At 50.1% G+C, this 12601-nt stretch overlaps 1 protein-coding gene across 1 annotated transcript; it reads right to left on the minus strand.

Moving 5' to 3' along the window:
- Positions 1 to 1699: 1699 nt before the first annotated feature.
- Positions 1700 to 2769, minus strand: LOC146422582 (inositol 1,4,5-trisphosphate receptor-interacting protein-like 1). Its single transcript, XM_085046167.1, has one exon. The coding sequence runs from the start codon at positions 2750 to 2752 to the stop codon at positions 1700 to 1702; it is 1053 nt and encodes a 350-aa protein (XP_084902293.1). The 5' UTR covers positions 2753 to 2769.
- Positions 2770 to 12601: the final 9832 nt, after the last annotated feature.

A 12601-nucleotide genomic window follows, 5' to 3' on the forward strand; every position in this document is an offset into this window, starting at 1 on the left:
GCCGCCCAGCAGAGCTCCCTGCTTCAGCTGGCAGGGCCTCAGCGCCCGCCCTGTGCCCTCCCGCCCCGATGGCCGCGCCAGGCCCTGCTTGCTGCCCTGATGGTGGCACTGCTGGCCCCCAGTGCTCTCCAAGGGCTTCTCCGGGGCACCTTCCTGCGGCCTGTCAGTCCCTGCACCACCAGAGACCTGCAGGAGCAGGGGCTGTTTACAAGGGCCTGCAGGGACAGCACCAGGGCCAGTGGCCTCCCACTGACACAGGGCGGGCTGAGGCCACAGGTGTGGCACAAACTGTGGGCTCTGAGGCTGCTGAGGCCCTGGCCCACGCTGCCCACAGAAGCTGTGGCTGCCCCTGGATCCCTGGCAGTGCTCCAGGCCAGGCTGCATGGGCCTTGGAGCAGCCTGGCAGGGTGGAAGGTGTCCCTGCCCACGGCAGCAGCCTTGGAACAAGAGGATTTTTAAGGACCCTTCCAAGCCAAGGCGTTCTGTGATTCTGTGATCACAGGGCTTGGGGCAGCTGGGCTCAGATTGTGATTAGAACCAGTTCAGCACTGCAAGTTTGATTGAGTTCAAGGAGACTGTTGATGAGCCCAGATTGACAACTCGTGAGATTTACCAATGCTAGAGGTCTGGCTGAGATTAATAAAAGCTTGAACTATCCAGATTTTTTATTATTGTAGTTTATTGAAGCAATGCCTCCCAACAGATAGTGACACTATATATGGTTTTACTTGTATATAAAAATAGTATTATAGAGGGATTATATAATATATATATTATCTATGTAATAAATAGATCTACTTTATGAAGATCTTTCCAGACCTAAATGCACTAAGAGTGTTACTAAGTGTCACAACAGATAGTGACAACACTAAATATGTGCTCTATTGTTATTGTTTAATCATAATTTAAAACCGTCATAGCAATACAGAATTAATATATATTCATAATAAAAAATCTTCAAATATTTATAATTATTTTTTCTCATTATATACTAATGACAGATTTCTTACTTTTGATATTATCTAGTGTATGGTTTTGTTTTCTTGTCTTTTAATATTATATATGACAACTAATGAACCATGTAATATATAATATGTATTAATTAGATAGATTTATCATGGAAATAAAAGTCAAGATACTTCTATATACAAGATTTCAGGTCAGCTCCAACACAGTTGGTACAATGCTGACCTAAAGGTGTCCCTTCTGGGGACAGGGAGAGACACAGTCCATTGTGTGATCCGAGGCCAGGAGAGCTAGTTTTTCCTCTTGGTCATTTCTTCCCTGGTTTTTTGTCTTTTTCTGCCCCACTTTCCCACTTCCTTCATACTGTAACTTTAGGTCCTTCCCATAGGGCTGGAACAATTGCATGTTACAGGTGGGGTTTGGTGGCTTTGGCCATGCGTGTAAGGCATGTGCTCTCTTCATCTGCATGCTTAGGAGTGGGAAAGTTCGTATGCAAGTGGGGCTTAATGCAGATCTGGGTGACTTGTTTTGGGAAATGAATTGATACCAGGAGGTAGAATAAACACTCCCGTGGTCCCCCAGCTGCTGAGGAGAGGCTGTGGGACCTTTGCCAGAGTCTTTGCACACATCCTCCTCTCCTTTAAGGAGCAGATTTGTACTATGAGGTGCTTCTCTGCCGCCAGCTGTGAGCATCTCAAGCACAGCTCTGTGCAGCAGAACCTCTTCCAAGGTGTCAAGGCTTAAGGATTTCCAGGAGACGATGTTGCAGATCTAGGTACTGACTTATCACCTGAGAATGGGCAACAGGATCCACGGCCATACGATGGAAGAGATTGAGTGTCTCAGCCATTTGGACATCTGGGGGCAAAGTGATCTCCTCAGGAAGCCTGTGGTTGCCCACAATAAAGTGGTTGAGACGTTTGTCTTTCAGGTTTAAGCGCAGGCTGTTGCTGATATCCACAATTCGCCTCAGGAAATGTCTCATTTGCCACTGTGACACCGGTACAGCGTTCAGGAGGTGCATGACAATGGTCTTCATGGTGTAGCTGGAAAAGCCTAGGCCCTGCCGAAGACAGGTGAAGAACTGCAGGTACTTGAGGTGCAAGCTGTAAGGGGGAGCCTGCCTGGCAATGTGCCTGAAGAACTTCATCTCTGCCACGGCGAAGGTCTCGAGCCACCTTGTTCTTGGGGTGAGGGGCTTTCTAGACTCGCTGCTAACAAAGACGTCTGAGTCGCCTCGCTGCACCCCAAAGAGCATCTCAATCCTGAAGCTTTTTCTGCCGTTGGTCACCTTGAACTGGCAGGAGCGTCTGGAGGGCAGCAGCACTAGACGCCAGTTGTGTGACTGAGGCAAAGCTGGCCAGATGTCTCTCAGCAGTTGGTAGAACCAGAGGCCTGTTTTCTGCACATCAAGGTAGGAGCCGGTGCACAGGGTGCGAAGGAGGCTGGGATCCTGATTCCTCCTCAGCTCCTCCTCGGGGTGGTGCAGGAAGCACAGCATGTTGTCAGCCTGCTGCTCCCTTGTGCAGGTGCACTCCAGCTCCACACGGACATGGAAGCTCCTGCCGGGCCTCCACATTGCATTGGCCAACTCCAGGTGGATGGAGTGCCCTTGGGGAGGAGTCATGGGTACGAGAAAGCGATACACAACATCCTCCTCTCGGGCAGTCCAGCCTTCAAAGGCATTGCCCACCTGGATGGCTCGTTGCAGCACCGGGTAGAAACTGTTTGACAAGACGCGTCCAGAGAAATTGATGAATCTGTCCATCAGGTCAGTTGTCCACATGCAGCCTGTCTCCAGGTCCTGTATAGACCACTGGATGCGCCACAATAGCCTCCATCCTATGAACACGTGAATAACATCGTGTACTACATTTGCATCTGCAATTCTGAATGCATTTGTACCATCATTTTGTTCTTCATGCTCCTGTCTCCTCAGGCTCCTTTCCCTCCAGGTAAACCACAAGACCAAGACAGAGACCAAGATGACAGGAAATGGCCAGAGCTGCCAGTACTGCAAGGCAGACCCCAGCAGGTCTCCCCAGGCCCAGCCACTCTGCTCCAGGAGTCTGAGCTGCTCCAACTCTTGCTCCAGCCGAATCCTCTCCTCTTCCAGGCGCTTTGCACGCAACTCCACGTGCAGTCGCAGTGTCTCCACATCCATACTACCATCCATGGGCTGTGGGTATTGAAGAAGGCTAGGCAAAGCAAGGACCAGGAATATCCAGGACTCCATGGTCTGCAGGAGGATGGAGAGAAGGCCTTGAGTGGGGCTGGGAGGGAGGCAGCTGGCAGAGGGGGCAGCAGGGGCAGGAATCACAGGGATGTAGGGGCAGGAAGGAAAGGGCCCCAGAGAGCTGGCAGGAAGCAAGGCCTGTCCTGCTGCCCCAGCAGCAGCAGCAGCAGCAGCAGCACTGTGCCCTGCCCAAGGCTCCCCTGTGAGGGGCTGTCCCTGCATGCATGGGGAGAAGCCACCCCCAGGTGCAGCGTTTCTGCCCCAGCCCTTGTCCAGCCCAGCCTCCCCTCCACCTCCAGTGTGCACTCACCACTTGCCCAGGCTCAGTCGGGGCAGCGTTGTCTGCTGGGGCCTTTTATATCTGCCCCCATTGTGACACATCCCCTGTGATGTCACAGGTGCCACAGCGCATCACAGCCAGGCCAGCCCCACTCTTTGTCCCCAGCCCAGCTCAGCCACTCAGAGTGGCTCTTGTTCATTGCTTAAGGCTGCCTTTGAGTAAATGTTCTTCAAAGAACTTCCTCTGGTCCTTCTTTTAAATCTTTCTGAGGGTGGTAACTCTGCTATTTCATAGGGCAGCCTGTTCACAACCTTGATATCATTTTTGGTGAAGGAATAGAGATCCAATCTAAACCTCCCGTGGAGTAACTTGAGGTAATTTCCTCTGGTCGTATGGTTGGTTTCCTGGGAGAATACACTGACCCCTGCGTGGCTACAACCTCCCTTCAGGGAGCTGGAGAGAACCATAAGGCCCTCCCTGAGGCACTTTTTCTCTGTGCTAAACACCCCCACCTTCCTCAGCCCTTCTTCATCAGACTTGTGCTCCACACCATTCCCCAGCTCAGTTGTCCTTCTGTGCACACACTCAAGCACATCCATGTCTTTCTTGTTGTGAGGAGCCCAAAACTGAACACAGGATTGGAGGAACAGCCTCACCAGTACCCCACGGCAGGGGATGATCACTGCTCTGGTCCCACTGGCCCCACTGGTTCTCACACAAGTCACAATGCCATTGGATTCTTGGCCACTCGGGCACACTGCCGTCCATCAACCAGTACCCCCAGGGCCATTTCTTTCTCAGCTTTCCTGCCCCTCTTGCACCAGCCTGTAGCACTGCATGGGGTGGGTGTGACCAATGGGCAGGACTCAGCATTTTGCCTTCTTCTGTCTCATACAGATGGACTTGACCCACTCATGACACCTTTCCATAGCCCTGAGTAGAGCCTTCCTACCCTCAGGCAGATCAACACTCCTGCCTTACTCACTGTCATTTAGATTGAACTCCATTCACCACCATGCTATCTCCTAGATCTAAGAGCAGTGTCCAATTGCTTCTTTAGGACCAACAGGCTTGAGGCCAGTAGCCTTTCCTGGGAGGAGTTTGTTCCACTGCTGGTCCATCCCCACAGTGAAGAAAGAAACTTTCCCTAATCACCAACCTGAGCTTCCCTCGGTGCAGCTTTAAGCCATTGCTTTGCATCCTTTCCCCAGATCCCAGAGAAAAATCAACACCTCCCAGTGTGCTTCCCCTCATGGGGCAGCTGTAGACAGCAGTGAGGTGACCCCTCAGGCTGCTCTCCTCTCAGCTGAACAAGCCCAGCATGCTCAGCCGTGCCTCATAAGAGCAGCCTGCCAGTCCTTTCCTCATCTTTCTTGCCCCCTTTGGACAGCAGCTAACATTGCTCTATGCTTCTTGCAGTGTGGCTGCCAAAGCTGCACACAGTGCTCAAGGTGAGGCCACAGCAGTCCTGAGGGCACTTGGCCCAATCCCTTCTTTGCACTGGCGAGCTCCACTGGGCCTGATGCAGCCTGGGACAGGCCTGGCCCTTCTGGCTGCCAGGGCACTTTGTTGACTCCTACTGACCTTACCGTCCAGCAAAAGGCCCAGATCCCTTTCCAGAGCACATACACTTCTATTTGCCACCTAAGTTGCTGAAGGAGATTCCCTGGCAGCCAAGCCATCCTTCCAGCCCTCTTGCTTGGCTTGCAACACTTTGCAATTGCCTGCTCCTGTGCTCTATGGAAACATCCCTAATAGAAAGGCACGAGCATTCGAGGCAGTGTTTCTGTCCAGGCCCTCATCCAGCCCAGCCTCGCCTCCACACATGCACTCACTGCTTGCCCAGGCTGTCCTGGGGCAGCATTACCTGCTGTGGCTTTTTACAGCTGCCCTCATGGTGACACTTTCTCTGTGATTTCAAGGTGCCACAGCACTCCACAGCCAGGCCAGGGAGACATAGGGTGAAAATTATCTTTGTAGCCACTGTGGTCTTTAGCACCTGCTGTGCCAGGGAGACCACTGAGAGGAGGAAGCTGCTGCTTTTGTCAGAGGGCTGCTGTGCAGGGATTCCCTTTCCTTGCTGAGTCCCATATCCTCTCCTCTTTTTCCTGCGGTATGAGATCAGGGGATCATCTGCATGGTGTCGGGAGGCTTGGGCTGCAAAGGTAGCTCCTCTCAGAGGAGAGAAATGGGTTGTCAGTGGGTAGCAGAGATTCAGGCTGGCAGGAAGCATTTGCATGTGAGGAGAAGCTTTCTGCCACATGCATCAACCAAGGGAATCCATGTCTTTCAAAGCAGAAGGAAAAATGTGAATTTTCCTGGTACAAAATTGAAAGCTTTGGAATGGAAGTCAGTGCAGGAATGTCCCAGGATGTTGGTGTGGATTTTACTAACCTGCAAGGCCAGACTGTGAAGATGGGATCCCTGCACCCAAGAAATGCCCTCTTGCTCTGGGGCCTTCCATGGCACTGGCAGCACAAGTGAGAGCCCTTCCTTGGCCTTTGCCTTCAGCAAGGCCCCAGGTTGGGCAAACCCTGAATTCCCTGTTAAAGCAGGTCAGGTTCACACTGGCCTGAAGGATGACAGAGGACAAGACAAGCTCAAGAAGGTGCTAATGCAACGCGGCTTAGGCTCCAGCTTTCTGCCCTTGTATCTCTGGAGCAGAAAATTCAAACGTTAATGCTTGGGTTTGGCGATTGTGTTGTGTTTTGTTTGCAGCATTTTCCCCCACTGGAAGACCTGTGGCATTTTCCATGTTGCACACATGGGTTTGAGAGGTCCACTCGGTGCTGCCTAGATCAGTGCCAAAAATGTGCCTTTGCCCCTCTCTCTCCTCTGTTACGAAGTGTCTTTGGAGGGATTGATGGGAAACACCCTTTCTGTTTTCTCACCTTGTGCTCAGCAGCTGGGAGAACCACAGATTCCTCCTGCCCTGCCCCAGCTTGAACCTGGAAGGGTTCTGCAATAGGGGAACAGGGCATGTTGCTGGCGGCTCAGCTGCCAGCACCAGTGCTAGCCTGTGTGGAAGGCTCATCTGTATGGCTTGAGTCAGCTCCCAGCTGCCAGCATCTGGGCTGTGTCCTGCCCCACATTCATGCTGCCATCAAGTCGGAGGCCACAAACCTGACACTGACAAGTCCACCTCGCAACCATGTCCCCATGTGCCACATCCACACATTCTTTGGATGCCTCCAAGCATGGCAATTCCACCAAGTCCATGGGCAGCCAGTGCCCGTGCTTGACAGCCCTTGCAGTGGAGAAATTTTTCCCTAATACTAAGTCTAAAGAAGTCCTGGCACAACTTGAGGCCATTTCCTCTTGTCCTGTCCCTTGTTCCCGGAGAGCAGAGCCTGAGCCCCACTTGGCTGCACCCTCCTTTCAGGGAGCTGTGCAGAGCCAGAAGGTCCTGCCTGAGCCTCCTCTTCTCCAGGCTGAGCTCCCCCAGCTCCCTCAGCAGCTCCTGGTGCTCCAGGCCCTTCCCCAGCTCCCTTCCCTTCTCTGCACCTTCTCCAGCCCCTCAGAGTCCTTCTTGTCAGGATGGGCCCAAAACAATCCTGGGCTTGTGGTGCCTTAAACAGAGGGATAATGGCAGTGACCAGAACAGAGGGATAATGGTTTCTAACAGCTTCCTCCTGGATGCCTGAGCAGTACTAGCATGGCTGCAGGGACACAACTAGCTCTGAAGTCTTTTCTGCCACATGCACTCATGTCCCATTGCTTTGTGATGTGATGCTTTCTCTGATTCTCACACAGCCTGGTCACTCTTTCCAGCAGTGTTGTGCCTGATCAGCCTATTCAAGCAGCATGGAGAAATGGGGAGCCCTGGTGTGTGGCTAGCACAGGTCTTTCCCATGAGAATTTTCTCCTGTGTTTTATAAACAAAGATAAAGTTTGGATGTTATTAAAACAGTGTCTCGAGATTTGGACAGTTCAGGCCTGGCCAATCAGGCCTAGGGGGAGGTTTCTGACTGACCAATCTGGGTGACCTCTGAAAAGTCTATATAAGTTGGAATCAAAATAATAAAGCTCTCTTTTCTTGCCACGCTGAGAATCCGGGTCTTTTTCTCTGCTAGCGGCTCAACAGCAACACTAGTGCTTCTCCTCTTTTTGGATTGCATCCAGCAAATCTTTTATCAGTTCCCAAGTGCTTTTGAATTCAACGAGAATCTGCTCATCACACTGTTTGAACACACTTATGCATCCCAGCTTGGTACATTCATAGGAAACCATGAAAATGAAAGGTTGGTAAGGATGGTTGATTTGAATCCTTTAAATGTTGGGCTGAATGTGAAAAAAAGGTCATGGAGTCATGGAATGGTTTGTGTTGGAAGGATCCTTGAAGATGATCTAGTTCCAAAGTCCCTGCCATGGGCAGGGACACCTTCCACTAGATCAGGTTGCCTCAAGCTCTGTCCAACCTGGCCAAAAATCTCCACCCACCACCAGTTTTAGTCTCTTATACAGAAACTCTTCCATAAAGGGATCAACAGCTGGAGTTTGACATGAGTCATAGCTGTGGGAAGCCTGGAGGAGAAGGTCAAGGCGAGCAGAGCACACAGTTGGCAAGTCTGGGCCTCATCTGTCCGGGAGGAATGTGACTCTGTAGCCTGGTGGCTCTGACAGCCCCAGGTACAGCCCTGAATGAGGCTGCTGGGAATAGCGAACAGGATGAGGACTGGAGCCTCCCACAGCTGCCAGAGAGGTTTGGATTCCTGTTTTGAGCTTGGCAGTTACAGAATCACAGAATCATGGGGTTGGAAGAGACCTTCAAGATCACCGAGTCCAACCCATGGCCTAACACCACCTCAGCTAAACCATGGCACATGAGTTCTGCCCTCAGGACTCCTGACTCCATTAAGGCCATGTCTGATGGTCTCCTGCTTAACTGAAGGCCACTGAACAAGCAGGGGAAAAGAGAAGTGATGATCCAGAAGAGGAAGGCAAGTTAAAGCTTCCTGTAAACCTCTCTTAAGTAAACAGGGCTTAGAAGAGACTCTGTCGCCTTCTGCAGGGCTGCTCACCTGGTCCTCTGCAAAACCAAGTTAGACTTGAAACCAGTAAGATAAAATTTGGAGGAGTATTGAATGTTACGTGTGATAACCTGCCTGTCTCATCTGAGCGCCTGGGAGCACAGAGAGGGTTTGAAGTCATGTTAAGCTGGTGCTGTCTGAAGCATTCACAGAAGTGGTGAATCTCCTGCCAGGCTGGCAGTTCAATCTGCTAGTGCAGGCAAATGAAATTTGGTGGAATCTAAGGAACAGATTGTAATGTGGAACTCCTGGAGGTGTCTCGCTGTTGAACCGCTAGCAGAGAGAAGGAGACCGGTCTTCAGTGTGGCAGAAAATGTCTATTTTTATTAATCAATTTCAACTTATATAGACTTTCAAAGGTCACTCAGATTGGTCGGTTGAAAACCTCCCCCCCAGGGCAATTGGCCGGCTTGAACTGTCCATATCTTGAGAGACTGTTTAAACAAACATGCAAACTTTATCTTTGTTTATAAAACACAGGAAGAAGAAGAGAGAAATTTTTCTCGGGAAAGGTCTGTGGTTGCCACAGAGATGGGATTCCCCCAGGGAAACAGAACTACTTGTTCTGTGTTCTCAGTTCCTTCCTGCCACCAGAGGGACCTGTCAGACGTGACCATTCCAGCAATAACACTGCTTTTATGTGCTCACAAATTCCATTTCCATCCTTCCCTGACCTCTCAGCTCTCCCTTAACACAGGAGCTTGATCCCTTTCCAAACCTGGCACTCAAAGCACTGTGAGGAGGTGACCCACTCTTCACCTGGACAGCAGGCAGCCAACTTCCACCAACTTACAGGTGTTCCCCATCTTTTATTCAACACTGATTGGGATCAGCCAGGTTGAGTAAACTGCTTTAGGTTTACACCCTGTGTCATGATGCTGAGAGCTACTGAAGGGGAAAAACTTGTGGCTACCTAGTCTGTGTGGTCCTGACAACAGGAGTCTTTGCAGATCAAAGGGTAGACAACTAACTTGCTCCTGTGGCTTTCTTAGGGCTAACCTGGAGCTGCATCAAAAGACTCTCCCCATGGACTTGGGTGAACACATCTGAAGAGCTAAGCAAATTCCACAATCCACTTTTTGAGGCCAGCAGCTGTGTCATCTGGCCCTCCGTGTCCGAGGGGGAACTACAGGTCTGGGAGGGTAAGCCAGGTTTGCTCTTCCTGTTGCAGGCAATATCTCTTTGTGACTATTTGTCAGACTTCATTACTGGCCATTCTGGAGAATCCATGTGCAGTGGGTTCCCTACTGCAGAAACTTTCTCCATCCCATGCGTACTGAAGCGTTAGTAACAGTGCAACAAGCAGGCTGTCATGGCAGGGTGGAGACTGAAAATGGGTTGGTCTGATAGGTATATGAGTCCAAAAAGGAATGAAACCCCCTCATTTTCCTTTTATTAACCTTGTTTAATAGAATGGTGAACTTGGAGAGGAGGGTCAGTACTTGAAACTGCTTTTTAGGGGAGAGGGAAAGGGAAGAAAGTGTCAACTGTGTGAACCTTACTTGAGAGCTGATGGAAAAATAATAACCCTCATGAATTCCAACTTTTATCAAGAAACCCTTGTGACTTGTGTCTCTCTGGGCTTCCAGATATCTTGTCATGGTGGAACAGGAACAAGTTCCTTGATGAAGCTAAAGACAGTGAGTTTGACATCCAGAAGGAAATATCACAGAAGGAAATTGAGGAGTTGAGTACGAAGGTGGCAGAGGTGAAGAAACCATGAGCTGGCAGAGCTTTGCCTCAGGCCTTCCCTTCCCTGACCTTGCCTTCCCTTTATATGATAGAGTAAACATGGGAAAGTGCCTGTGTTGCTGAGCCCTTGGGTACAGCTGACCCTCAGCCCTCCCACTGCTGAAGCCTTCCCTCCATGCACCTCCATGCACCTCTGTGCTTTTTTGGGAGGGATCTGTGTTTTGTTTACAGAAGATACACACAGTTGGGCACAATGTCCCTTCTTGGCAGCTTTTCTGTCTCAGAATTTTGTACAGTGTCAGCAGAAGCTGGAACTCTTCCATCCAACTGTATGGATGATCAGGATGGGCCAAGAGACAGGAGCTCTCCAATTTTTGTTGGGCTTTTTCTGGTTTTGTTCAACTCTCTAAACACTCAGAGGAGTAAAATACAGAGTTCTATAGAGACAGGGAAAGGCAAGAGTAGGTAAGGCAGCTTAGTTCTTTAGTCTCCTAGAAAAACTAGAAATGGTTAAAATCCAATTACAGGTTCTGCCAATCTACACAGTGCTCTCAGTAGGCTTCACATCCAACACTTAGGTTATTGTGTTCAGCATTGGCTTGGGAGCAGGAAATTAAATACCAAACCTGAGCAAGACATTTCAGAGCAATACAGAATTGAAGCAGGGATTTTGCTTCTAATGTTTAAGCTGTGACTATACATAAAACACTCTTAAAGGTTATGCAATTTCCTAACACAATAATTACAGTTTGAGGTTAAGAACAGAGAAGCAGAGAGGGTTTTTGGATCTTTTGGATATTTGGGAGGATCTGGAGGTTTTAGTGGTATTTGGTGTAGTTTTCTCCATTGCTTTGCACTCCAAAATATAAGAGGGATCGATCTGTCACCTCAAAACCACTCAATGCCCCTGAAAACCACTCAGTGCCAGCCCAAAATTACTTGATTCCTCAGCCCCTCAGGGTGGAATGGGGTTGGAAGGGGATTGGGCGAAGTGGGATGCAAATCAGGAGGGGTGAGTTTGGCATTGAGTGGGGCAGGATAGGTGGGATGGGGATTGGGAGGGGTGGAATAGGAAAAATAGGGCTTGAGAAGAGCATATTGATTTCCAAGAGGGGTGGGATGTGTTTTTGTGGGGATTGGGAGAGTGGGGCAGGGTCTGGAATGAGACAGCTGAAGGTTGGGGTGATGAAGGGAGGGAGAACCAGTTCCTCAGTGGATGTTTGAGTATTCCACCTTCCTGAAGGGCTTTTGGGGCACCCCACATTTTGAAGGCAGTTTTGTACTCCTGAATTCTTGGGGTGTTCCTGTGAGCAGCTCTATGGAGGCCCAATGCCAGGGGTGCTTGCCATGGGCACAAGCTCAGAGCTGTAGCCAGAGTCCATTGCCTCAGTGCTGGAGAGCAGAGAAATGCTGGATGGCCCCAAACATCTGGAGTGTGTGTTTGGGGTTGCAGGGCAAGTTCTGCACTGGTGGGGCATTTGGTCACTGGCCCAGCCCAGCCACTGCAGCCTCTGGTCCAGCCCTAAAGTGGATGCCAAGCCCCTGGCACCCCAAAAGCCCCACCTGTGAGAGGGAGCAGAGCAGGTAAAGGCTGTGACACAGGTGTGACACTGACACGTCCCACGGCCCCAGAGCTCACAGCAGCTGAGATGGAGCTGGATCCAAGGCTGGGACTGTGGATCTCAATCTCTCTCTCTCTCTAGTTTCTCTTGACTTCCGCTTCTCAAAATCTGGATAACTTGAAGTTGGATGGGTTAGAGTTTGCTGTGACAGTGCTTTGTGAATTGCATTACTGTAATTCCATCTTTAATAGAAGCTATCAGCTAAGTGAAATACTCTTCCTCTGTTCAATTGTTACATCATTGGTTATAAGTTAGGTTAAATACAGTTAAGAGCTGTTCTTCTAATAAGTTATTAATTTTAAGATATAAGTTTAGGTTACAGTATAAGTGAAGTTCTGTTGAGTTTGAGGGCTCTCAAGCTTTTAGGCCATATTCATCTCTTCCCTCACTGTCTTTTTTCAGAGGCACCCACACACACACACGGTGCCTGTTCTCAGGTCATTTCTGGTTTGATTGCCTGAATTTCCTTGGTTTCATTGTTGCTTTTTTCCCTTGGTGTGCCTGAACTGTCCAGCTAGGAGCAGAGTGACTCTTTCCAAGGGACTTTCTCATGCTGTCACTTAATATTAAACCTGATTTTTGCTGATCTCTCGCTGAGGATTTTTTAAGTGCTCTCAAGCCCTCATTCATAAGAGCGTGAAGGAGCCCTGGGCCAGGCTCTCACCCTGGGGGACACGGGGACACTGCTGGGAGGTCCCTGTCCCCCTCTCCCAGCCCCCAGGGCCCTGTCCCCCCTGTAGCTGTCTCAGGCTCTGGCGGTCTATCTCATGGAACA

The sequence above is a fragment of the Lichenostomus cassidix genome, unplaced genomic scaffold (assembly GCF_008360975.1).
Source record: "Lichenostomus cassidix isolate B80296 unplaced genomic scaffold, HeHo_3.0 HiC_scaffold_891, whole genome shotgun sequence".
NCBI classification, from domain to species: Eukaryota; Metazoa; Chordata; class Aves; order Passeriformes; family Meliphagidae; genus Lichenostomus; species Lichenostomus cassidix.